The 27,053-nt window shown below is 44.3% G+C and overlaps 1 protein-coding gene across 3 annotated transcripts; it reads right to left on the bottom strand.

Moving 5' to 3' along the window:
* Window positions 1–16,125: 16,125 nt before the first annotated feature.
* DYRK2 (dual specificity tyrosine phosphorylation regulated kinase 2) lies at window positions 16,126–26,338 on the bottom strand. Of its 3 annotated transcripts, XM_067009708.1 has the most exons (4): window positions 26,023–26,338; window positions 25,270–25,418; window positions 18,622–18,718; window positions 16,126–18,050 (listed from the first exon to the last, which is right to left on the bottom strand). In XM_067009708.1, exons 3-4 carry the CDS (start codon window positions 18,697–18,699, stop codon window positions 16,443–16,445), a joined length of 1,686 nt encoding a protein of 561 aa, XP_066865809.1. In that variant the 5' UTR covers window positions 18,700–18,718; window positions 25,270–25,418; window positions 26,023–26,338; the 3' UTR covers window positions 16,126–16,442. The 3 variants fall into 3 exon arrangements, with proteins under 3 accessions (XP_066865809.1, XP_058936804.1, XP_058936807.1); XM_059080821.2 differs by lacking the exon at window positions 18,622–18,718 and having other exon boundaries at window positions 26,023–26,326; XM_059080824.2 differs by lacking the exons at window positions 18,622–18,718; window positions 25,270–25,418 and having other exon boundaries at window positions 26,023–26,112.
* Window positions 26,339–27,053: the final 715 nt, after the last annotated feature.

The raw sequence follows: 27,053 nt of genomic DNA, 5'->3' as shown, positions 1-27,053 counted from the left end.
ACATCTGCTCCTGCACCTATTTTACAAACTCAGAGCTAGGCCAAGAATGCAGTACATCGATAGCAAAGATGTCCAAAAGACTATGACTTTATAAGAGTAATAATTATTATACACAAAAAGAATTTGCTTTTTTTCCCAAGTCTTTCACCCATGCCTTAAGCATATTACAAACATTCAGTCTTCCTCATGGTATCTTCTGTGGCAACTCAGTGGTGCTGAGATGACTGTTGTCCCAATTTCCAGGGCTGTGTGCATAAGTCCTTCCACATCAGTGTAGCAGAGCAATGCAGGGTGTGCTTTGAATAGGAGGAACCAGATGAGGAATATGAGTCCTCCTAAAGAGGCCAGAAAGTTTCATTTTTCCTGTCTAGTTTTCACTCTGTTTTGAGATATTTGGGAATCCTTAATGCCTTACTCAGCCACTCACTCAGCAACTGTTGGTTAGAAACACAGAATCTGGGCCCAGATTCCTGCTATACCATTTACAGCTATGAGGCCTCAGGTGAGTTACTTCCTCTATGGTTTAGCTTCTCCGTCTGTAAAATTGGAATAACAATAGCGCCTACATCATAAGACTGGGGGAGCAGTGCCCGCACATAATTAATGTTCCTAATTATTGGGAACTATTAGCGTTAACTTTTATTCCTATTCTAGACACTGAGATGCAATGGTAAACAAAGGCACTCAATAAATACTTACTGGGCTTCCCTGGTGGCGCAGTGGTTAAGAGTCTGCCTGCTAGTGCAGGAGACCCGGGTTCGAGCCCTGGTCCAGGAGGATCCCACATGCCGCGGTAGCTGGGCCCATGTGCCACAGCTACTGAAGCCCATGCGCCTAGAGCTTGTGCTCCACAACAAGAGAAGCCACAGCAATGAGAGGCCCGCGCACCGCGGTGAAGCGTGGCCCCCGCTCGCCGCAGCTGGAGAGGGCCTGCACGCAGCAACGAAGACCCAATGCAGCCAAAAATAAATAAATAAGTTAAAAAAAACCCACCTTACTGGATGAATAATGCAAAACCATAAGAGAATGAAGCTATAAATATCATTTTGGATACCCAGGTGGCTTCCATCAACGGCTGATGTCGGAGAACAAAAATTTAAACATTCATATGATTAAGTCTCAGCAACATGCTCATTTGCCCAAGAGCAGAAACAGAAAGGTATAATGAAACTATCCACCTGACATCACAAAAGACAGACCAATGAGAATAAGCCAAGTAGCTCTGTGCACAAGTATTCTATTTTTAACTTGACTGTAGTATGATTTTTTTAATAAGCTTATAAATCTTGTTTAATTTTTAGCCACATACATTGACTCTCCAATGAGGTCATGTTTGGAAATGTATGTATCAACATTTAAACAACTCAAAACCATAAGAAAATCTTAAGTACTTCAGCCAAACTCTGTCTCAATATTGAAATAAGTGAGATGTGAAAATTAGGGGAAGGCGTATTCTCAGTTGGATCATTGTTGTATGCTACCCTTTATATATGAGTACAGAGTAACGGCATTTCAGGATATTATCATTAAAACTGTTTGCAATTATAAACCAGTTCTAACCATGGGCAAACTTCCAGCACTGCTTAAAATTACTCAAGAGAGCAGAACCACAATATTTGTATCTGCCTACAAGCACATAATCATCTTCAGTCTCGATTTTAAATACTGATATTTTCTTTTAAAGCTCTTCAAAATGTATGTTCTGTGAGAAGGAGAATTCTAAAAACATTATCTAAAGCTGCAGAAGAGCTAGAGGTCTTAAGGAAGGTGTGGAAAGACTGCAAGCAACTGATACAAATCAAAAATGGTGCAGTGGGCCAAAGAATAGAAATGGCTGGAAGAAGACAACATAACTCCTTCCAATTATCGAGAGCAGGAGAATGTGTATCCCCGTGACCAGGAGTGCTTGCTTTTTTTTTTTATTTCCCCAGACATGATGAAATATTAGGAACCAGGCATACTTAGAAAGTTGGCCTTTCGGAGATCAGCATAGATGTAAGGGTTGTTGTTGTTTTTAAACAACTAATGAAAACAGATTACTACTGACAAGAGGGAATAGAAAGCCAGAAAGAATGGGGAAGCCATCCTTCAAAATCCAGTAATGGGAAGCTGTCTTCAGTAGCTGTGCACCCTGAAACCACAACTGGTTCCTGAGGAATCACACACTCTCTCAAAAGTAACGATCGATAAAGGACAGAATTAACTGTTATTCAAAAGTACCTATTCAAAAGGCAGGTATTATGTTTCCTTAAATTTTGCCCTATTTATGGGAGATTGGGATTGACATATATACACCAATAGGTACAAAAAAGATAACTAATGGGAACCTGCTGTATAAAAAAGTAAAATAAAATAAAATTCAAAAAAAAATTTGCCCTATTTAAATAGTGAATTACATTTAAATAGAGAATCCTTTAATATTTTTGCTTATTGTGAGTTTTAGTTTCGGCAAAGCAGGTAAACTGGAAGAGCAATGTTTATACTCCTTGGTTCCATTACCCAAATAAACTGCTGTTTATTTGGGTTCAAGACAGAATACACTTTGTCATTTTATTGTTCTCCACATCAGGTTTTTTTCCAGGAGGAAATGAATCCCAAATATACATGTATATGCAAAATATAATTTTAAAAGTATTAATAGATATTATGTCTTAACATGCTTATACTGATCTTCTCTAGGTGTTGCAACAAATTACCGTAAGTTTCATGGCTCAAAACAACGCAAATCTATGATCGTACAGTTCTGGAGATTAAAAGTTTAACCCGGGTATCACTGAGCTAAAATCAAAGTGTCAGCAGGACTGCATTACTTTCTGGAAACTCTAGGACAGAATGCATGTCTTTGCCTTTTCCAGCTTCTAGAGGCTGCCCGCATTCCTTGGCTCGTGGCTCCCTTCCTCCATCTTTAAAGCTGTAGAAGATTATTCTTTATATCTCTCTAAACTAATAAACAATAATTATATCTTCCTCTGACTCTCTTCTTCTGCCTCTTTCCATTTTTAAGGACCCTTTTGATTATGTTGGGCCTACCTGGATAATCCACAGTAATCTCCCCATCTCAAGATCAACTGATTAACAACCTTAATTCCATCTACAACTTTAATCCTCCCTTGTCATGTGTATAGGCTGCTCTGGCTGCCATAACAGAACACCACAGACAGGGTGGCTTAAACAACAAAAATTTATTTTTTTTCACAGTTCTGGAAGTTTAAGCTAGGAAGTCCAAGATCAAGGTGCCGGCAGGATTAGTGTCTAGTGAGGCCTCTCTCCTTGGTTTGCAGACAGGTGCCTTCTCACTGAGTGTTCACATGACCTTTCCTCCATGTGTGCAGAGAGAGAGAGAGAGAGAAGGCTCTGCTATCTCTTTCTCTCCTTATATAAGTACACAATTCCCATGGGATTAGGGTCGTACCCTCATGGCCTCATTTAGTCCTCATTACCTTCTCAAAGGCTCTATCTCCAATGCTGTCACACTGACAGTTAGGGCTTACCAAAGAAAACTGTTCCTCTACCTCCAATACTTCTTCTACCAAAAGGATGGGGTTTTTCCCTTATGAACAACCAATTCTTCAACTCTCCAGACACTAAATAGGTGTCTGCAACTTAATTCAATTCTGACACTAGCTCCTGGAGGCAGTGCAGACTCCATAGGTTAAGGGCTCAGTCCCACAAGACAGCTCCCACTTTAGACACCAGTCATAAGTCCCACATTGTCACCTGTACTTCGGACCAACCTGCTATAAGTTGGGGGTTCCTACCACTCCCTCCCCAGGTTCAATTTGCTGTAAGGGCTCACAGAGTTCAGGGAAACACTTAAGTTTGCTGGTTCATTGTAAAGGATAGTATAAAAGATATAAATGATCAGCCAGATGAAAAGGCAATAGGGTGAGGTCTAGAAGGGTCCCAAGCACAGAAGCTTCTGTTCTTTGGAAGTTAGGGTGCACCAACCTCCCTGCATATGGATGCATTTACCGACCCAGAAGCTCTCCAAAGCCTATAGTTGGGCGATTTTTACAGAGGCTTTGTCACATATACGCATCATAATTTACTAACCCACTCTCCAGCCACTCTCCCCTCCGCTGAGGTCAGAGGGTAGCCTGAAAGTTCACACCTTGGTGTTGCCAGTGACCAGCCCTTATGCTGACACCATCTAGGGGCCCCTAGTCACCAGTCATCTCATTAGCATAAAAAAGACATTCTTATCACGATGGGGATTCCAAGGGTCTTAGAAGCTCTTGTGTCAGAAACTGGGGACTAAGACCAAGGACATATTTCTTAGTTTATCACAATATCACAAGTTCCAACATATGAATTTTAGGGGGAGGGGGACACAATTCAGTCCATAACATCATGTCATCTAACACATTCACAGGCTCTGGGAATTAGGACGTGGACATATCTGAAGAGCCATTATTCTGCCTGCCACAGGGCTGTCCTTTGAACGCAGCCCCCCATAATGTGCTCCTGAGGGCAAATGAGGGAGCAATGGTGGGTGATCACAGATAGGACTGGGAAGGAGGGATGGCGCTGTGTGGGACAGTGGCTCTTTGGCCTTTTTCCCCAAAGTGGTTGTCACTGATGCTTGGGCCGCTTCCAAACAGAGGACCGGCTTCCCTTCCTCTCTGGCACTGGTTCAGGGGGAGATCAACGCGAGCACTTAGAGTAAAAGGTGGAGGTGGCAGTGGTGTCGGGCCCTCTAGACCTTGGGGCTGTGATGGTTGCAACACTGAGATGACTCGCGGGCACCCAGGGGTTAATCTGAATACTGTTAAACGGTGTGTGCTGAGCAGATCCTGGGGAAGGGCCTGGGGGATCAAGCACTCTGTACTGGGTTTTAAAATCCACCTTTCCAGAGCACATGATGCATGAAAAAGACAAGAAATGAGCGCAGTACACTCTTTGTTATACAGGAGTGTGCCTCTGGAAAGTCTAGGGAGAAGCTAATTCCCAGAGCAGGCAAAACCTCCCATGTGCATGTTTCCCTTTTATCGTTCAGGAAGGTCACTGGGTTAATCAGGCCCATTATTCATCATTTGTGTGTCAGGACACACAAGGATGTGGCCATCTTGATAAAAGGCCTTACTGTTCTCGAGAGGAAATAATTAGCTCAGGGAGTAAGAAATTTGCAGATCCCAAGCCTAAAAGGAGACAGCAAGTATCTGAAAAAATGAAAATATGCAGCTTTCTCCCTGTCAGCTCTACTAGACCACCTCTTACTGCGGGCCAGAGGCTTGGTAATACATTTTTACCCAGAATTAGCTACCGTTTTCATATCACCCGAAAGATCCAACAATGAAAATCTAAAAGAAAGGAGATTATGGCAACAAGGAAATACTTTCTTGTCCTTCTCCTATCCCACTGAACACACACACACACACACACACACAAATGTCTTATTAAAGAACAAATTAGTAAGCTGTACTGATATAAAAGCATTTATGCTCTTCCTGTTATGTTGTTTCCTAAAGGAAAAGAGAAAACCAAACACCTATACATTAACTAAGATCTAGTCTTGGCCATGTCCTGAACACAACATCCATGCATCAAGATGAGAATTGAGGCAATGCCCACTGGAATACAGAAAAGTCTATTCGACTCTGAAACCTTTCCTATGGCCATGGCAGACATTGCTAATCAATCATAGCATTATTTCCTATGAACCCAGAGGAAACTTTACAGTCCCAGGGCAGGATTCTAGGTAGCCACTATCAAGCATTCAGGGTTGGCATCAAAAATGATACCTATTTGCCTTCCTGACCTGTAATATTTCTCATTTCTCCCCCTCTACTGTCTTCTTCCTCACTTCCTCCAAACATACATAGACCTTATTCTCAACAGCAAATATTTATGGAGGACGTATTTTGTGCCAAGCACCATTTCAGGCAATAGGAAATACACAGATAGCAAGAACTAGCGTGATTTTCAGTCTAATGTAAGTAAGTTATACTTAATGAGGGAGACAATAAACAGTCATTAAACACACAAACAAGATAATTCCAGGTACTGATACATGCTGTATGGAAAATAAAACTGGGTAGTACGATGGAGAGGGACTGGGAGTGGGGGAAATGGGCATTGGTAGGGTAGTCAGGGAAGTGCTATCTGAGGAGGTGGAGTCAGAGCTAATGAATGGTTAGATGTGTCAAGCATCCCACAAAGAGGGGAGAAGTGTTTCGGCAGAGGCGGCAGGGAGTACAAAGTCCTGAGGCAGGAATGAGATTGAGACATCCAGAGAGCACAAGAAGACAGGTGGGGCTGCAGCATACGGAGCCGGGAAGAATGGAATCAGATAAGGTTGGAAAGAGACAGGAGCCAGATGGTGGAGGGCTTCGAAGAAATGTCCAAGAAATTGCCCATTTTATCAGTATGATGAGAGGGTATTGGAGAATTAAAGTAGAAGAAGTTACCATAGTCTGATTTACTTTTGCCTACTTGGAAAAAGATTCTCATTTGATCCACCTTTGCTAATCATCTTTCTCTGCGTCTACCCACATTCACCACCGTCCTTTGGGAGTGGATCTGCGCCCAGGACACCATTTCCTCCTGCAGGCTTCCTCCTTAGCCACCTGATAGAACACTCCATTTCCTGCACTCTCCTGAAACGCTGTGCACACATTTCTCTTTGACCCTCTCCAAGCACTTTTACTTACTCAAGAATTTGTATTGAGGCCCCATTTTGCCCCAAACTCTATACTTGTCCCTGGGGATACTGTGGTAAGCAAGATAGGCAGTCCCTGCCCTCATGGAACATGAAGGCTAATAGTCAAACCAGTGCTAACGAGGAAGTTGAAGGTCTATGAGAGCAGGGCTTGTGGGTGATTACGGGATAGCGCAGCCAGCCTGGGGAGGCCTGAGTAAGGTAGAGAACAGGGTGGGTAGGGGAAGCACGGCCACCTGAGACGGAAAGACAGCAGGAGTTAGCCAGGCCCAGGAAAGGAGGAGAACCACATTCCAGGTGGTGGAGACTGGAGGTGAGAAAGAGCACAGCAAGGGGTAGGGGCTGAAATGGTCCAGGGGTGGGTCAGTGAGACCAGAAGTGAACTCCCTCCCATGATTAAAGTGCTCACTGGGTCCATAGCCATCTTCCTCTTCTTTTTTTCTTCTTCCTTTATAATTTTTTTTTCTTAATAACATATTGGGTTTAAAAAAATATTAAAATGCGAATGCTCATTGTGAAAATTGATAAAAAAATATCTAAAGGAAATTAAAATTAAAATCAGCTCCCTGTTAAAACTCTCGTCTACTTCCCTTCGTGTTTCCTATGCCATCTCTCTGCCTCTGCCTCTTTTGGAGGAGAGGGCATTCAGTTTTGTGTCCTATTTTATTTTTGGAGGGGCAAGTTTTTGCCTTAATACGTCAATGTGAACTTTTTGTCCATGGAAACATAAATTTCTTATACTTTAATAAGCAATCCTCTGTTGATGGATGCAAGTTTTAATTTGTGGTACTAGATATAATTATGATTATCCTTGTGCACAAATCTTTGTTTACATCATGGATTATTCTGAGATATACTCCTGGAGGTAGAATTGTCAGGTAAAATCAAGTGAGATTTTCTAAAGCTCTTCATGCAGGTCGCCAAGTTGCCCTCCAGAAAGGTTCTGCTAATTACACTCCAGCAGAAACAAATGAATGTTTTGTGCTATCCCACACCCTTGCTAGGATGGAGGATTGTTGTTTTATTAATTATTGAAACTTCATGGGTTCAAGAAAAATAATTCATTGCTTTAATTTACATCAGTTTGAGTCACAATTTTAAATTTGGGGGGGCTGTCTGTTTATATTTCTCACATAAATTTTTCAAACATGTCATTTGTCCACTTATTTCACTGGTTTATTAGTGTTTTCCTTAGTGATTTAAAAAGTCCTTACAGATTAATTAAATTGAATCTGTGCACCTTGAGATTTTATAGTCAAATAGCCCTCTCTCAAAGTTGTCAGCGAAAAACCTTTGACTCGTCTGTAATTTTTATATAGTCATATTTTTAAATACACATTTTTTTTCAGTCTATGCTACTCTAATTATAAAAATAACAACACAAATGGTACCTTCAGAAACCTGCATGGTCTTCTAACACCCTAGAAGTTAGGTAGTCACTTCACTCCCTAAACAGAACCCATGGTGTCAGGCCAATATTAATCCTATCACTCTCTCAGGCAGTTAGGGCTCCACTGTCTCATGAAGTCTCACCATTTCCACTTGGCTCCCCTCCAGTGTTTCTCCACAGGAAATCTGAATGACTGTTTAAAAATCTGCTTTAAATGCTTCAATGGCTTCCTGGGGCAAATCTGAACAAATTCCCAATTCCTCAACGTGGTCTACGCCGCCTTGTCCCAGGCTGGCCTAAGTTTTATGGCTTAGCTGACCTCCATAATCCCCTTTTCCCATCTTTTTTTCTTTTCTTTTTATTTATTTTTCGTTTTTCTTTCTTTTTTTATTTTTTTTGCAGTACGTGGGCCTCTCACTGTTGTGGCCTATCCCGGTGCGGAGCACAGGCTCCGGACGCGCAGGCCCAGCGGCCACGGCCCACGGGCCCAGCTGCCCCGCAACCTGTGGGATCCTCCCGGACGGGGGCACGAACCTGCGTCCCCCGCATCGGCGGGCGGACTCCCAACCACTGCGCCACCAGGGAAGCCCTTTTTTTTTCTTTTTTAAACTCTTTTTTAAACATAAAATTCCCGAAAAAAATTTAATTGAATTAATAAATGAAATTTGACTCAAAGGCCTCAAGTTTCAGCAAGAGATAACTAGTTTGCTAGTACTTTATAACAACTCTGTAATGAAGGCGTTTTCACCTTTCTCCAACAAATCAGAGACTGTAATTCCTTTTGATGCAATGTAACAAATCAGACACTAAAAGAGCAACAGCTACTTTTTATGCACAAAGAAACACCACTATTATTTCTATCTTAATATTTCTGCATCCTAAAAAGCCCTCCAATCCATCCTCTTTCTAAATCTGCATTCCTGCCCTTTGGTCTAACCTGCCGTCTCTTGCAAACACTTCACTTTGGTCTTCCTTCATCTACTCTGACCCTTCTCAGCACATTCTGCTAAGACAGCCAGGGAGCATTTTCCTCCTTAATATCCCATGGTTGCTTGCACATAGGATAAAGACCAAAACCTCTGACAGCACCTACTAGGCTTGGCATGGCCTGGGGCCCGACTAGCTCTCCAGCTTCATGTCCCACCAAGTTCTCTCATTCTTGTGGTTCTTGCAAGTGCCAGCTGCAAGGACCTACCTCTAACTGTTCACACACACCTTACTTCCTTAGCCCAGTGTTTCTGTCCATGCTCTCCTTCCTCAGCTCAAAAGCTCTTTGTTCACTGGGGAAGCCATTCTTGATCCATACAAGACAATGCAACCTCCCCCCTTCCATTACCCACACGAGCAGCACCACGTGCTTTCCCTTCACAGCTTTTATTACATTTGCAAATATGTATTTTTTCATATATACTTGTATAATTCCTTCCCAACCAGTCTAAAAACTGTAAAGATAGTATTGTCTGTTTTGTTCACTAATATATATCATTAGTGCCTAAATAATACCTGGCATGTAGTAGGCATTTAATAAATATTTGACAAATGAATGGACTCTATAATACATATTAAGAAGATGGATGCTATGGGTGTTTTGGTTTTGTGTTTTTAAATTTAAGCATACTCAAGCCAAAATTTCCAATGAATTGAATTCTAGGGAAAGGGGAAATTAGGTTGGGTATCCCTCTTCAGATAAAAGGATAAAAAATCAGCCCAAACTTACCCATACACTTATTTCCTGTACATCTACATAAATTGTTTGTACACTAATCACATTTCCCCCCAAACAACTGAAAGCAATTCAATAAGCTCTTACTTTAAATGACCTGAGCCTGCTCATGCGTTTTCGTTTTGCAAATAACACACTTCATTTTTACAAGAAATAGTCTAGATACTTAAAACTCCTCAAACTTAGGAGGGGAAATAATTTGGGATAAAAAGCAAGGAAAGACACAATATTTCTGTTTGTAAAATTGATTTATTCAGAATTTGGTATTTTTAAATTGTATTTGGAATTTTAATTTTTATATATTTCCCTGGCCGGCATTCTATTTTTCTTAAAGAGGGAGGCAAAGGAGAGGAAGCCTGAGTAAGTTTGAATTTAAGAGATTTACCTGCTGCTACAGTCAGTAAAATTTAACTTTTAATCCCTGAGATTTAGTAACAAGTCAAAAATATTTTCATATATTCAAATGTAAAAAGCATATTTTAAGAACAAAAAACTAAAGAATAAAACCACTGCAGTTAATTAATCTCCCTACATATGGCAATATAAGTCTCTCTTTCTTAAATTAACTGAGGGGTGTGTACACAATGCATTTTAGTTATTAGATGAGCCAAAAGAGACTAAGATGCTCTAGTCCTGTTTTTTTGTAGTTTCTCCCCTTTAAAAAAAAATTCCTGGAAACCAATACAATTTGTTCAATAATAGAAATGCCCACTGCTAGCTCAAATTTTCTCCCCTTTCTAAATTTTTGGTTGTGATGTACAATTAGGGATTTTCTTTTACTGTCCAAGACCAAAGTTCTTTATCTGATTGCAACCTGAGGCCCATACTGCTTTTGCAAGGTCACTTTGGAGCAAGTCACTTCAGTTTCCTCAAATATCAAATGAGGGTAATTATAGCTCACAGGGATGTATAAGGCTGAACTGATGTTCATACAACACCATGAGATCTGGGAAGCTTTCTTCATAAGGAGCAATGCCCTGGAACACATGAGAGTTATTATATATCCTGCTGCTTCCTATTATAGATGGCTGCTTAATACTCCTAAAATGTCAGCTTTCCTCGGAGGAATGAATATTAATTCATCAGTTTGCTCATTAAACTTCCTTGAGATGCAAAGGAATGGCAATTATGTCTCTTCCCCCCATATACATGAAATGTAGCACAGATATTAAGGATGTGACCACAGTAAAACACTAAGTCAAAGTCAAACCGAATAAACCAAATCCTTTGCAGTCAGATGCCGTTTTCGTATGTATGTGTAATACACTGGCAAGTCATTTTTCATTTTGGAAGGTGTTAAGCGTCACTAATGACAAGGGTTTATTTGCCTAATGGCCCAAAGGAAACGCAGTGTAATTCAAACTTTTTTAAAACAACAATGAAAGTCACAAATACCCTTTCTTCAAATCTCTCTCTCAATGCTCTCTTTCCGAAACAGAAAATAAACTGATTTCCCGTTTCTCTAAACGACCAATACCAATGCCAGCTAGGAACATCTGCCAGTGCTAGTTTGAAGGCAACTTTGAGGTTCCAAGAATATTTATTTGTGTAGTTATTCATTCCAAAAGGGAAGATCACAGAAATTCAAATAGAATGTAACATATATCAATTTAAGAAAGAGCTTTGAGAAGATCTGGTGATAGAGAATGAGTGGGAGCTATCATCTGCTCTGCCAGATCTGGACAATATTTTAAATTTAAATTGCTGCTTTAGCATCAACTTTCAACTTATACATAATGTGCATCTCTTAAAAATTTATATCTAAATATATTGGGTTTCTTGGTTGGTTGGTATTTTTTCACCGGGTAAGAACTCTGAGAAGCGAGGGAAGCAATAATGAAAGTCTATGACCTAGGCTATGACAAGACCAAGTCTGGGACTGGGAACTCCTGCAGTATGCCCTTGTTTTAGCAAACCCCACTTCTGCTGCAGGAAGCCACAATAAGTAATTCCTTGACTGTTGGTGGCAGGAGGGGTGTAAGTAAAAACGTGAGGTAGTTCTTTCCACAAGTGGGAAATAGTTGTCTACATAATATCCCTGCAATGCCTGACAAATTACCAGAGCATCTGCTTGTTGTCATCTGTGAGTAAACTCTTAGCTTGGTATTAACTGAACTTGACAAATCATGAGCTAGTTGCAGTTCACAGGCCTTATTTTCTGATCCAGCCATGACTAGAGGAGCCACTAAAACTCCCAAAATGTGAACCAAAGAGACCACCAAGTATGAGAACTGCAAAAGCATAAGCATTAAAAAGCATATGGGGGAGCTGGTGAGAGCACAGAAGAGTAATTTACCAGGACTTGTGTACAGGAAAGAATGAAGACTGGTGGGAAATAATTTAGACTCTGCTCCCACAGCTTAACTATCAGCTTGAAGTTTTAAAAAAGTGTTTTTTTGAAGTTCTAGCAAGATACTAGAAACTAGATCTACATGATAGAGAACATAGCAGAGGCTCTATAAAGGAAAATTAACACAGAAATACTAAAGGTAGAAGAACAGAATATCCTGAGAAAAGAAAGAGTTACCTATTAAAACTTTAGTCTTTCTGACTTGGAATTTGTACATTTATATTGAACTAATAAAAGAAAATCAATGATTGCTGAAACATGTTTGTATTCTAAACTCTCTCCAGGCTACCAGACCAAGACTAATACCAGAAATAGATCAGGAGTAAAATTATAGTTAGAAAAGGGGAGAAAAGTAAGGTAGGACATTAAAATTTTATTCTGAAATTATCTCTGGCCACGACAATAAAATTTAACAAATACTCACTGAACAGTCTTACTCCTGTCATCAGCTGTACAATACATACAGTATCATAGAACTGGCCACTAGGATTAAAATCCACTAGAACATATTTCATGTTAAGTGGCGAGAGCAGCATCCCACAGAAATTTTTACATACATATATACACAGTCCACATTCAACCATTTTCACATATTTTCAGTACACACAGTTGCAGCATATTACAGTCACGTGTCTAAGTTGTTGCTCGATAGAAACCCAAGCCACTGCCTAGACATAACTGTAGCAGTTGAGCTGAGTATAGTTACAATTAATTTTATCTATGTCCATAGCAGAGAGATGTACAAGCCCCTAAGAAACAGAGTTCACAAATACTTTTTTTTTTTTTAATGCTACCACAGCATTATGTTGGGCAATATTAAAACCTTTACCAACCTAATCAGTTTTTTGTTTTAAAGTCTTCTGCTTACCAGAATATTCTTGATGAAAAAAATTACAAAAATGAATGTTCTCTTGAAAATAATTCACACTTTGAAGATTCCAATATGGCCCAATGCTACTGATGCCTAAAGTGTTTCCTAACATTCTGATGGAGTCCTTCCACATGACTCCAAACCACCTAGTAAGTTTAAAAGTGGCTTAAGTGCCTTGCACCCAAATTGTAAAAATCCCTGGCCATCCTTACTAGAGCCAGGCACATATAAAAGGAATGCACTTTGGTTCATACCAAATGCCCTGGGATTAATCACACTATAAAATTAAATGGTTTGAGGTAAATTTTTACAAATACAGTTGATTTTTGTCTAGTGTTAGCATAACAAAAAAAATATCGTTTAAAAAATCAGTCTGATGTTAAGATACAACAAAGACCATCTTTAACCCCTTAAACATAGGAATTCCCTGTGTAACTAACCAGTGGTTACCTTTTTCGGTGCCTGACGATGACTCGCGCCTTATGGTTTCTATTAAGGCCTGTAAGTAACTGGATGTTTAAGACAGATGTATCTTTGCAGAGGTGGATTCCATCTAGTATTCAACGAGTTAAAGAGGCCAAAAAATGCATGCCCTACAACATGGCATTCAGAACAAAAGGCACATTGTTATCACTAAGGGCACAATTTCTCCTCTACTGTTAATCTACACTGTCTTGCATCACTGTTGTTCCACTGTTGTAGCAATACACTTAAGTGGTAATGCACGCTCTGGGGGTGCAAGAAACGGAGCCAGATGAGACCGCAACCAAAGACAAGACCACACTGTGCTCTTCCTAAATCTGAAAACAGCTCAGACATCCCTAGACAATGGTAACCTGTGAGACCAAGGACTGTTTCCAAGCCAACTCCTAGTAGCCTATCGGAGCCCTTCATTTGTTTTAAAATCACAACGATGCAACAGTTTTGTTGGTTTTTTTTTTTTTTTTTGACATTACAATTAAGCTAGAATTAAAAAGCAGCTCTATCACTAAACACTGAACATGGCAGCTCTTGTGAATAAGGGAAATTTCCCTGTATTTAGGGGGTGTGGTGTTGGGGGACCCCCAATAGTGCTGCACATTATAGTTTGGCTTAAAAGTTTCCGGTTACATTTGTGAATAAAGATAGTCACAAATGCACTGTTGGCATCTTAAGAACCAGTTTTGTGTGGTGAGGGAGAAGACAAGCAGTATTAGCCCATTTATAAATTTTCACATGGATAATCATTTTATAGGGATATTCATATTAATGGCAGGCTCAGGTTCATATATTTAAAACTAAAAGTGAAAATCTCGAGAGTAGATACGATGGAAGAGGAGCACTGGAAGGGGAAAATAGCCTTAATGTTTTTATTTTAATGACTTAAAGACGCTAACCATCATTAGGAGACTTGTGGTTTTACAAAGCCACTTCTTATGCCTTTAAGCCAAAATTTTAATAATAAATACACAATCTTTAAACTCTATAAGCCACTGATTGGGGGGTATCATCACATGAGCATCATTTAAAATGCAACTTACTAACATTATTGCACTTCCACAGATTACACAGAAATGTGTACAACAGGCTAAAGAATTTGACTAGGGGGAAGAAGCTATAATTTCTAAAAACAGAAATATAAATTAATTTATCAGTGACACCCTTAAATAGTAAAGCAAATATCAACACCACTATCTTATTAATAAGCTAATCTTATTACTGATTTTTTTGGCAAATATCTGTAACAGTTCCTGAGCATTTTTCTCCACCATCAACTGACAAAGCCTCAAGATAAGTGAAGTGTTTTGTTCAAAACTACTTTTTTTTTTCTTAAAAGAGAAACTGTAGGATTAATATTAAAAGAACTTAACTGGAAACTTTCTTGGCCTCGCTGGGGACCATGCTTTAAGTACTTGTAAATCAATTTACAGGCAATCAATACAATAATATCTGTGCATATAAAAGAGTATTTATCCTAATTCATACTACCCAAAACCTACTGTCCAAACAGGCAGAAATCTTTCTATTTTAAATTGCACATACTAAAAAAATTTTTCCACGTGCCTTGAAATTGATATATATCACTGCTCATACATTAGTGATAAAATACTGAAATTTTCACTGTGAAAATAATTATTATTCAGAGGAGAAAATGTTCTTTTACCTAACTCTCAGTTACTTTTCCAGGTAAAGTGTCATTCCCACAAAAACAATCAGTGCAATCCAAACGAAAGTAAAATAAAACAGAGGAATGTAATGTCTGTGGTTCTTCTAATGATGCATAGAGTAAATCAAACCATTTAGCTTGAGGCTGAAGTTTTCCTCCTTCGAATTTGTTGTTAAAATTGGCCTTGCTGAACAAGCACAATGACTTCTGTTCATGAAGAGGATTTTCAACCCTCTCTTTTTAAAGAGCTGATGCTTTCCCAGCCTAAGAGAACCTTTACTGTGGCACGTGAAAGGTGTGAACTCAGTCTAATCTGCTAAACCGTCTTTGGAACTATGGAAATCCCCATCTTAAGTAGCTAGGCTGTTCTTTTTTAAACTGGAATATGAAAAGATGGTCGTAATCACAGCTAAAATGTCTCTCTTCTGTATTAGGAGTCTGGGATATATATTTGAAGGAAGAAAAAGAAATTAAATGCAAGCAACAGATGTGTGGTGAAAGAAGTACAGCAGGGAGAAGAGCAAAGAGAAGGAACAGTTCATGTAATACATTTCTAAATTTAGGTGCAAAACCAATTTTGTTAAACAAGGCTTCTTTTTGCAAAACAGCTCGCTGATCACATTGGAGAATCTGGAGGAACACACGTTTCCATTCATCCACCAGGTCTGCTTGGCCGGCCGTTAGAATGTCAGAATGCTAACTGGGCATTTCAACTGTGGGGATTTTATTTTGTCTTTGAGCACTGTTTTAGGGAAAAATCTCTAAGGTGCAGTTTTTCTTAGAATAGCATTTTCATCCTGACCGTTCTCCATTCTCCTCCCACCATCACTACCACCTGGGTAACTTATGGAAAACGGAAGCAGGGCAGGCTGCACCTGTGCATGAACCTGAAGCGTGGAGAGAGAAGGGGGGGCCTTCGGAGGCAATCACCTTGGGGAGAATATACTATGAACCATGAACACATAGTGAATGTCTTTGACACCAATCTGTAGATGCGCGGCAGTCATGACGTAATCAATGGCCTGCCACTGATGTTTATTACTCTGCCACACTAAATACAGTAAGGCTCATCGTACTTTTAGAACACAAAAACAGTTTCAGAAAGTATAAAAACTTAAAGCATTGTCCCCATGTATTTTATAAAAACAAAACAAACAACTTTCTTACATTAAAATAAGTGCCAAAAAGATACAAATGAGTCGAGTTATTGAGCAAATAAAAACAGGTCTGAGCTACTCCTTTTCAACCCGGTAAGGCTCAGCAATGTCGTATCTTTCAGAATTACCAGCATTGGGGGACTGAGCTCAGCTAACAAGTTTTGGCAACACTGTCCTCTGCTGAATATTCCCATTGGCATCTGTCATCTGTGCCAAATTAGTCCTCAGTTTGGAAGCTGAGCTGGAAGGTGGAGGTAACTTGGAAATGGATGTGATAGCACCAGTGCTCTCGGTGATCCTTTTCACTGACGTCTTCTCCCCCGTTGGAGGCTTTGGCAGCCGCCTCCTCAGCCAGGGATGCCGCAAAGCCTGGCCAGGGGTCATGCGAACCGCGGGATCCCATTCTAAACACTGTTTTAAGAAGTCAAGGAAAAGGGGATCGTCACACCCCTTCAGTGCATTCCCCCACTCTCTGCTCTCCGGTGGGCCCCTCAGTTTCCCCCTCCGGGAACGGCCTCCATTGAGAACCACGGAGCCGTCTGAGAGAGTCGTGACAGTGCAGTAACGGGGATAACCCTTGGAGCTCACAAAATTTTTGGCTCGTTTGGATGCATCCAGCAGTTTCTGGGAGGGCATGCCCAGCAGTTCAATCATACAGGCCAGCTGGTCCCCTTCGTCTTCCCCAGGCAAGAGCGGGTAACCGGTCAGGAGCTCTGCTAGGATGCAGCCCAGGCTCCACATGTCGATGGGCATGCCGTACCTGGCGCCGAGGATCACTTCCGGGGCCCGGTAGAAACGGGACTGGATGTACGTGTAGACCCGCTGATGCTCATAACAACTGGAGCCAAAATCAATCACTTTAATCCCGCTTCTACCCTGCTGCTTTAATAAAATGTTCTCGGGCTTCAAGTCACAGTGAATTATCCTGTTTTTGTGCAAAGCATCCAGGCACTGCAGGATGGAGTGGGCGAACTTGCGAACCAAAGGCAGGCTGAAGCCCTGGAACTTGTTCTTCTTGATGAGCTCGTAGAGGTTCATGCTGAGCAGCTCGAACGTCATGCAGATGTGGTTGCGGAAGGTGAAGTTCTCCAGCATGTGGATGACGTTCATGGTGCTGTCCTTGTCCTGCTTCCGCAGGTGCTCCAGGATGCGGATCTCCTCGGCCGCCTGCCGGTGGAAGCGCTTCTCGTTCCTCACCATCTTCAGGGCCACGTGCTGGTGGACTTTGTGGTCATAGGCCTTGACCACCTGCCCAAAGCTCCCCTTCCCAATGACCTTGAGGACCTCGTACCTGTAAGCCACGTGATCGTGAGGCACCTGCACATAGGATCCCTGGTCATCGTCGTAGCCACCGTTGTTCGGCCCGCCTGTCATGCCCTGGCGCTTCTTTGCGTTTGGACCCAAGAAGTATATTTCAGGGTAGCTGAAAATCTCATGGTGTTCAAAGCTGCTTAGTTTTTGCATGTACTGCTTCATGGCTTGCTCGGGTGTCATGGGGATGGCTTTCACCTTCCCCACGCCTTCCAGAGACTTCAGGGAGGTGGAGCTCCCCTGCCGTCTGTGGGTGCTCTCTAGCTGCCGCTCCGGCACCACCGGCAAGCCTGCTTTGCCCACCGCTGTAAGCCCATTTGGTTGTGTTGTGAGCACTGTCCGCCTGTTACTGTTATCCTCGAACAGCTGCTGAACCTGGATCTGTCCATGGCTGTGGCTGCCGACGTGTAGGTGGTCATTCATTGTGTGCTTACTGCTGCCAATCTGTAATTCAGAAAGGGAACATCAAGAGAATGCAAGAGGTCTGTCTGTTCAAAAGGGGTATTTCATAAATCGGCGCCCACCCCCACCTTTACAGAATCCAGTTTGGTTTGAATTTACAGCCAGAATCAGGTTTCTTAAATGGAAAGAGTTGTGCATGCAGGAGGGACCTCACGAACACCCCGGCAGGGAGAGCGGATGTGGACGTGACGTGGACAGCCTCAGACAGGAATAAAGGCAGAAGAGGTTGGGGGGCTGGGGAAGGCTATCAAACTTGGGATCCAGAAGAAAAAGACCCCCATAGCTGCTACACGTAACAAAGAGTTTGCTGTACGTGTTTTCAGGGTTCTTAGAGTAAGTCCTCAGTGGAGGCAGAGACCATGCTTCTTGCTCATCATTCTCTACCTAAGATTTAGCACAGGGCCTGGGATATCATAGAGGTGCCACGCAGCCCATACTTGATATCAAGATGAAAGAGGATACAGAAAAAGCATGAACATGTCGGCACTCTACTGGCTCTCCTGCCCCCAGATCATAACATTTTTCACACTTCACTTAGTAGCTTCTTTATTACCGTGAGGGCAGGGACCAGGTCGGTCTTGTTTACTACTCCTTCTCCAGTGTTTAGCTCTGAGGACACTACTGTCTTCATTCTCGGTCTTCTCCACTACCTGAAAATCAAACTAATTACACCTAGGAAAGTGCATGATCCAGAAGCAAAGAAAATTGTACTTTTAGGCTGGAAAGATTCCCATGTAGATATGCACTCTGTAGCATCTTGTAAACCCCAAACCTATTTTTAAGTTTCTAGGCTTCACTGGCTGTGATGACCATTTAAGGCCATTCAGCCCAACAATCCAACCGCCACACTCTTTTGGGCCTTCCTTTGGTCAATGGCTTGGCTCTCTCAAGACATGTATTTCTCCAGGCTGCTGGGATACTCAGCTTTCTGACAAGGAATACAAAGTAGCAATTTCTATTTCAGGCACACATACCATCCACAAACATTCCTGTCTGAACAAAACTGATGGCATAAGCCAAGGGGCCCCAGCCTTCCTACTGAGAATCTACTTGGGATTTCTTTCAAGCATTATTATGGCCAAGAGGTGAGCGGTAGAAGAGGACTAGCAGCCAGGATCCCCTCCCAGTTAGGAATTCTTGCCAGCCTCAGACAATCACTCACAAGTCTTAAAAGCATCCCACTAGATGATTTGTGGGGTTTTTTTTGCGGTACGCGGGCTTCTCACTGTTGTGGCCTCTCCCGTTGCAGAGCACAGGTTCCAGACGCGCAGGCTCAGCGGCCATGGCTCACGGGCCCAGCCGCTCCGCGGCATGTGGGATCTTCCCGGGCCGGGGCACGAACCCGTGTCCCCTGCATCGGCAGGCGGACTCTCAACCACTGCGCCACCAGGGAAGCCCCCCACTAGATGATTTTTATATGAAAGCTTAAAGATCAACTTGCCTCTCACAATCCATCTCATTCATTCAGCCAGTGTTACCTGAGGCCTAACCACACATGTGGCAGAGTCCCTGCCCTTCAGGAGCTTACAATCAACTAGCTGAAGTCCTCTACTATCAGTAATTTTCCCATCATCTCCTCCTAAATCCTACCTCTTGGGTTTACATGTCACTAAACGCATAGAAGTGCTCTGTAATATGTAATATAATTCAGGAAGTGGTTTGGGACTATGTCGATTATAAAATGAAATTCCAAGTCCTTCTTACTAGGAGACCAAGACCTTCGAATTTTCTTTAACTGACACACAGCATATGCACAGGGACTATCTGAGGCATGCACTTTCTCTCTGCAATCTTCTAAAACAAAGTAGGATACAGTATAGTACTTGGGCCTTTCTGAAGTATGACTTCATTGAGAGATTTTATTTCTCAGATTTCTGGAAGACTGCTAGTTGAACCCTTTTATTAAACTCACAGATGATATTCCATGCTAAGTGAACTTATCTTCTGTCAGGTAGCTGGACAGGTTATTTTATCCTCGTTCTATGCCAAAAGCAAAGCAGTTCATAAAAAGGCATTAGGAAGTCCTGGGTATATACAAAAGTAGTACAGGCTTGTCCATGCATTTTTGTTCCCAAGCCTCACTCTCTGAACCTCTCCTCCTCTCCACTATGGTCTTTCAAGCACCAGGGAATAAAAGGACCTGAAATTAGAAATATATGTCTCCTAGAGAACCATTCTCTTCAGGGCAGCTTGGAGAGATTTCAGAAGAAAAACCGACATTACCAGTATACATGCTACAAAAAGCATGAGGCTTCACTGGGGACAAAATTAACGTTGGGGCTTTAGGAACTCCTAAAAAGAGGACAAAGTAAAACGTTCTGAGCTTCAGAAACCAACTTCAATTTTTGCAAGAGCAATTTTAATGTTCTGCATAATTCAAAATATCATCAAAAAAAGCTGAGTGACTAGAACTAAAGAGAGTTTGCCAATTAACTGGATCACCTCCTGTCTTTCCAACTACCTTCTCTTGGTCTCCTCCAAAGCAGCAACGAAGAAGGGTTCCAGAGTTCCCCAGGGTTCAAGCCTCAAGTCGCTGGTGGCTTCTCACTCCCATAACTCTCCCTGGTCGACTATGACCATAGCCAGGGCTCCAGCAACCCCCCAGGGGCTGACATCCGCCACACATACACCTCTAGCTAAGATGAGCCCGATCTATGTCTCCCAAGCTCAAGACCCCCTGTATCCAACTCCAGATCAGCTACCTTTCTCACAAGCAACTCAAACTCAACTCACGCTTTTTCTACCAAAACCATTTCCTCCTCCCACAACCCTCAATTTCTGGTCAACAAAAGGCTTCACCCACGAATAATCACTCTGTCTCCACGTCTCCCACACCTTCCCAAGTCACCACAGAGCCCCGTCATTCCTATCTGCCCCACTCCCCTCCATCCACGCCGCCTCCCCTCACACCCCTGCTGTCTCTCACTGGGACAACCGAAGCAGCCTCTTAACATGTCCCCTCGCTTCTAAGTCTACAATTCCTCAAGTCTCTTCTCTCCATGGTGCTTCTAGAGTTACCACTGAAAAGTGTCACTCTGACACTGCCCTTGCTTTTGCTTAAGGTCCACACAGGCACCCCATTTCCACAGATAATATGAGACCTCACAGGCAAGAACATGAGGTTCTCAAATGTAGAGGCTATATGACCTGAGTCCTTCCAGTGTCACCCACCACTATCATATTCTCTCCGAGAATAAGCTGGATTCCCCAAGACCCATGGAGACACCACGCTCTTTTACACTGTTTTGGGGGATGTTATGTTTCATAATGGTTAGGTGTCCAGGGATTTTCAATTAGATGCATGGGAAATGAATCCCAGCTCACCACTTACTAACTGTGTCACTTTGGTCAATTTACTTAATCTCTCTAAACCTCAGTGTCCTTATCTGTAAAAAGAAGGTAACAAAGCTACCTCATTAGGGCCATTAGGAGGATTAAATAAGGTAAAAGATATAGAGTGCGTAGTATAGTACTGCGTAAAGGAGAGCTAGAATTATTGTCCTTTCCTGTTTCTGCTTGGAATCTCCTTCCTAACCAGGACTACATGGTAAACTCATACTCACCCTTCAATGCGTAGTTAAACTCTTACCTCTTCTGTGAAATGGTCCCTTTCCCTTCCAGGGTGCTTATAGAGCACTGATATTTTAAAACACTTATTCCGTTTTACATACCTGTTTTCACACCTGATGTACCCACCTGGCTGTGAACAATTCCAGGGTGGGGTCACCTCTTATCTTATCTTTTTAAGTCCTTATTGACATAAACCCAACATACAGTAAGTACTCAGTCAACGTCTGTTGAGTGGAAGAACACATGTCAATCACTCCTTGTTAACTCTCACCTCTCTGAGCTGTTAAGAACTACCTTTGTACCTTCATAAGAAAACATGAAGTTAACACCCAGGGAATTAATTGGGACTTGTCTCCAGTGACCCAAGTCACAAGATGTTAGGCTTGCATTGCATCAGCAGAGACTTGGAAGCAAATGACAGCCTGTTAAAGAGTACTTGTAGCAGAAGAGATCAACTAAACACTTAAAAGTGACATGTGGAATCTTAAAAACTTTCCAGATGTTAGGGAGATTCATTTTAGAGGCTCTAAATGAAAGAGGAAGGAGGATTTTGAGTCTTAAACACTGTGGGACTCTACAATCACAACCCAGGTCGGAAGCGCAATTAACTCATCTATAAAAAGGGAGAAAAAAAGCCCTAGAAATGCCAAAACATTTCCACAAGACATATGCCAGGGCAACACCATAAACTTAAGAATGTTTAAAACCTCTCACTCACTTTTTCCTATTTGCCAATGCCTACCTAGCACAGTGCCTCTCAAATATAAAAATACTGAATGAATGTAATTGTTAGATACCTACAACATATGGGTTGAAGCAGAGAGACCCCCAAAAGCCCTCTTTGACCATGACACATTTTAGCATTAAAAATTATGTAAGAACAATAGTCAATTTGGTAGTTTTAATCTCTTCCAAAAATAAAAGGGAAAACAGCATATACTTCACTGTGCTAACATTTCTAGTTTTAAAACTTTGCTGAAGTCATCTTAGAAATGCTGTATAGTGTTATGGGAATAGAACTGAGTCCAAAAAGATCGGAATTCTAGCTCCTCCTCAAACACATTGACGGTCTGTGTGGCCCTGAGTCAAATGTCTTTTTCTTCTAACAAACATTACTGTTTTTTAAATGGGAATATTCATCCTTCTTTAACTCCAATTATCTTATAAAGGTAAAACTGGTAATTGGAGAGTGCTTTAAATATTAAACAGTTAAGGAAGTGATACAATACTAATATTTCAGAATTTAAAAAATAAGCACATTAATATCTCCCATACAACATTAAAAAGAAAAAAACTAATAGGAATCAAAATAGTTATTGGGTACGCTTTCAGGACAGAGATAAACTGACTTACTATAATATATCCATGGAGATAGGGTACAAAAGGGCAATGCACTAGATAAATTCCAAAGTTTATAATCCCTATAGTCATGTGTTTATCTACCTACTACATCATTTACAAGAGAAAATATGGGCAAACACGAAATTATTTTCCTCTCCGTAATGCCCTTCCCCCACCCATTCAAAAATAGCTCTTCCTAGTTGTAACTGCTATGAAATTAAAAACTAAAAGCTTACAAAAACCTGAAAGACATACGGACACATGGATCTGCTAAGGTTCTTGCATTTATACCAAAACTAATACAATTTCCTAGAATTAGCAGTCAAGCAGTGTGTTAAAGCTGGACTTAGGAGGGCCTGGGCTTTAGCTCCAACCTTGATGGGAACTGGCTCAGGAGTCTTGACCAAACTAGCTCACTTGTCTGACTCTTTCCTCATCTGTAAAATTAAGGAGTAGAACCAGATAAACTCTGTGGTCCTTTTACTTGCCTGTTTGAGGAAGTCTGCAATGCTGTGCAAATAAAATCAAAACTAAAGAACAACCAAAATTCATACTTTCAAAACCAAGCTTCTAATGATCAACAGCTTACTGAAGTTTAGGTAAGTTAATCACAGGTAAATCTGGTAGATACCACAGCAAAATATAAGCACCATCATTAGGAGTCCCAAGAAGCACCCACCCATCTTTTCATTTCTGGTCCACCACACAGGCTATTCCTCTAGTATCATTTTCTGTCATCTCATTACATATTTCAGTTGTAAAGAGGCTCTGATCAAGCAAAGCCCACCCTTATATAACTGGAAGCCGGATGCAAACCAAGTAGTATTTCTTTTCCAGGTCATACCAATTCATGTGATTACATTCACACGTGGAAAAAAAACTGGATGTTATATTTTCCAAATTGTCTGATGATTCCAAACCAAACTGAAACACCTAACCCAATGGCGATTTCTCAACTAAAACATCACTGTGACAAGAACAGTCAACTCTAACACACAGAATCAACGGCCTACTGATGCTCCTCCATTAACCACAGCCCAACAGATGGGTTAACTTCTGTGCAGTGAATTCTTAGCCCCTGGGTTTAGATGTGTCAGGAGAGACAGAAAGAAAAGGAGAGAGAGAAAGAAAATGTAAGAAGAAAACATGTTCCTGGGGAACTGTGCACAGATGTCCAGGTCTAAGAGAAAATATTCCACACTAGCCATCCGCTTATAAATTCTCCCCATAAACAAGTTTCCCCATAACACATGACCCTCAGAGCTGCTCCTCTGAAGGCTAGAAATGGCCTTTTCTGCAAGAACTTAACTTTCACTTGGCAAACAAAGCCATATCCTTAGCAAGCACCCCTCATACAGAACCATCTTAGGCAGTTCCTCTGGAAGATCCAATCATAAACAAGACATTGGAAGCCATCAACTCCTCCAGGGCACATCTCCCCTAGGCTGTCAGCCACCATCCAAGGGCTCTCTCTGGGAGCCGAGAAAAGGAACGTACTGAAATCAAGTCCAGCTTGCTGATCTCTGCAGCCACCAGTCCCGCACCGAGCTTCCAGTTCCCTCTTGGCCCTCTGAGGGACCACAGCACTTGTCAGGTGGTCCCTGTCAGGTGCCCATCCCTTCCCACCTCTTTCCGAAGCAAAGCTGGCCCTTTTCTTTTGAATAATATCCAACTGCAGAATCCTACAGGGGTGGCATGTTGTTCTGACTGCTGCTGCGGTTCTTATTTTTGTTAATGTTAATTACACTTTCTGCTGTGCTCAAACCTGTAGCGCTCATAAAACATGCTTCCACACGCGGAGGACACTTGTCGGTGCTCCCTGCTGGGTAGAGCCAGGCCCGGGACGCTCTCTGGGGCATCGATTTTCCGGGCAGGACGGCCTGGCTGTCCCCTAACACATATCTGTTTCTATAAATACCCACTACCCAACGTGGTGGTGGAGGGGTCAGGGAAAAGGAGCTCGAGGAAGCAAGGACGGAATAAAAAGCGGGGCGGGGGGAGCGAAGAGAGAAGGAAAGCGACCAGGAGGAAGTTCCGAGGAAGAGGAACGCAGGGGTGGGCGGGCTCCGGAGGGGAAGTGAGGGGCCCACGCCACGAATCCTCCTTTGTGGCTGCGGCTTTGGGCTCGCTCAAGTTCCAGAGGGCGGCGTCCCGGAGAGGCCACTGGCGTGGAGACACTCGCACTTCGACCTCTCTCCCCTCTCCCGGCCGCATTATCCCCCAAGTCCGGGTGCCTGTGCCCCGGGGCCCTCCGCCCCTCTCCCCGCGCCGCCCGCGGCCTGGATCTTACCGTGTGGGCTGCGGTGGCAGCGTTGCTGGCCCGGAGCGGCGGCAGGGCGATGGGGGAGGGCGGGCCGGTCCCCACTCCGCTCCGGGGGGCCCCAGCACCGAGCCCCGGGGAAGCCTGAAGCTGGCGAACGGCGCTGTCCCCTCCTCGGCCTGGCAGCCACGCGCGGGAGGAGACAAAAGAGGGTCAAGGGGGAGAAAGTCACCCGGACCTGGTGGCCCCGCCCCACCCCTCCAGGCTGCGGAACCCGCTCTCCCCGGGGCAGAGCCGGGGACAGTGAACGCGGGCGTCCTGGAGCGGCAGGAGGCCGGGGACGCAGACACCCGGCACTCCCGCGGGGCGGGGCTCGGGCGGCTGCAAAGTTAAGTCGGGCCCCTGGCGCGCGAGCGAGTTCGCGACCCGGCGGTGGAGCCGGCCCGGGCGCGGGCCGGCGGCTCACATTGCTGGCGGCCGCAGGCCTGAATTGGGGCGGGACTGCCGACCCGGGCGCCGCCGCCTCGCCGAGTCCCGGGCGGGGGAGGCCCGGGCGGGGGAGGCCCGGGACGGCCCCCGGCCGGCTCGGAGGAGCCTCGGAGCTCGCGAGTAACAATGAGCGGAGCCGAGGCGAGGGCGCGCCGTCTGCCCGGGGGACCCCGCGCCGCCCCGCCGCAGACTTTGTTCGAGGTCCCGCTGGTAGCGGGAGCCCGCGCCACGAGGGCTGGCCCGGGGGCCGCGGGGCTGCGCGCCCGGGGCGGCGCGGGGCCCGGGCCTCCTTACCGGTCGGGTAGGCGGCGGGAGCGGCGGCCGAAGGTTTCCTGGTTAACATGGCCGCTGGAGAGGAAAATGCATCTCAGGGCTGCCGTCTCCGTCTCCGCCGCCGCCGCCCGTCCTGCTGCTACTTCTCGCGGCCGCCACCGCCGCGCCTCCTGGTCGCCCCTCTCGCGGATCTCCGGCGCCTCCTCGCCGCCTCCCGTCAGCTACAGCCAGACACACACAGTCCGCTGCATCCCCTCGGCCAGGGCCCGCCGCCGCGAGCCCCCCGCTCTCCTCGCCGCCGCCGCCGTCCTCCTCTTCCTCGGGCGGCCGCAGCACCCTCCGGCCCGTGCACATGCCTCGCCCTCCCCGGCGCGCCGCGGGCCTCCCCGATTCCCTCACATAGGGCGCGGGGGAGCTGGCTGCGCCGCCTCGGCCGACTGGCTCGGGAGCCTCCTCCCGGGCCCGCGCACGCGCGCCCCCGCGCACACTCGCCAGGCGCCCGCGCACCGCGCGGCCGGGAAGGGCAGCCCCGCCCCCGCTCCCTGAGCCGCCGGGCAGGCCCCGCCCCCGGACTCCCCCACACCGCCACCCCAGGCCGCGCCACTGACTCCCGCGCACACCCCTCCCCGACCCAGCCGCCCACCGGAGTCCCTCCCACCCACTCCTCCTCCCCAGCACGTACCCCAGTCGTCGGCATAGCCACCCCTACACTCCCCCGAAAACTCTGCAGCCTCCGCCCGCCCTTGGCCTCCCCCTCCGGCCTTCTGCACGGTTCCCCTGCTAACGGCCTTCTCCCCTCCCCGGCCTCGCCCGCCCCTGCAGCACCCCTCCCCTTCCCTACAGCGCAACCTACCATTGCTTCCCTCCCACCGAAATCGCTGCAGCGACCCCCTCTCCCCTTCCGAGCGCACCCCCAACCATATATGCATTTTCAGCTTTCCGAACCTGATGGCTGCTCACAGACAATACTGCCCCCCCTCCCCGCCTTCCGGGTCCCAGTGGCTTAAGCACCTCCTCTCCCCAATTGATCAGGTAAATAACTTAGTTGTGCC

This window comes from Kogia breviceps, chromosome 12, assembly GCF_026419965.1.
Source record: "Kogia breviceps isolate mKogBre1 chromosome 12, mKogBre1 haplotype 1, whole genome shotgun sequence".
Classification (NCBI taxonomy): domain Eukaryota; kingdom Metazoa; phylum Chordata; class Mammalia; order Artiodactyla; family Physeteridae; genus Kogia; species Kogia breviceps.
Note: the sequence above shows the minus strand (reverse complement) of the source record. Positions and strands in the feature narration are given on the sequence as shown.

What these genes read in the sequence shown, in the direction of transcription:
- DYRK2 (XM_059080821.2), bottom strand. Translation starts at nt 26,071, where the DNA reads ATGTTAACCAGGAAACCTTCGGCCGCCGCTCCCGCCGCCTACCCGACC. An exon ending in TCCCGCCGCCTACCCGACCG is followed by an intron (nt 25,419 to 26,022) that starts GTAAGGAGGCCC and finishes CGTGGCTGCCAG; the next exon opens with GCCGAGGAGGGGACAGCGCC. An exon ending in CTGCCACCGCAGCCCACACG is followed by an intron (nt 18,051 to 25,269) that starts GTAAGATCCAGG and finishes TCTGAATTACAG; the next exon opens with ATTGGCAGCAGTAAGCACAC.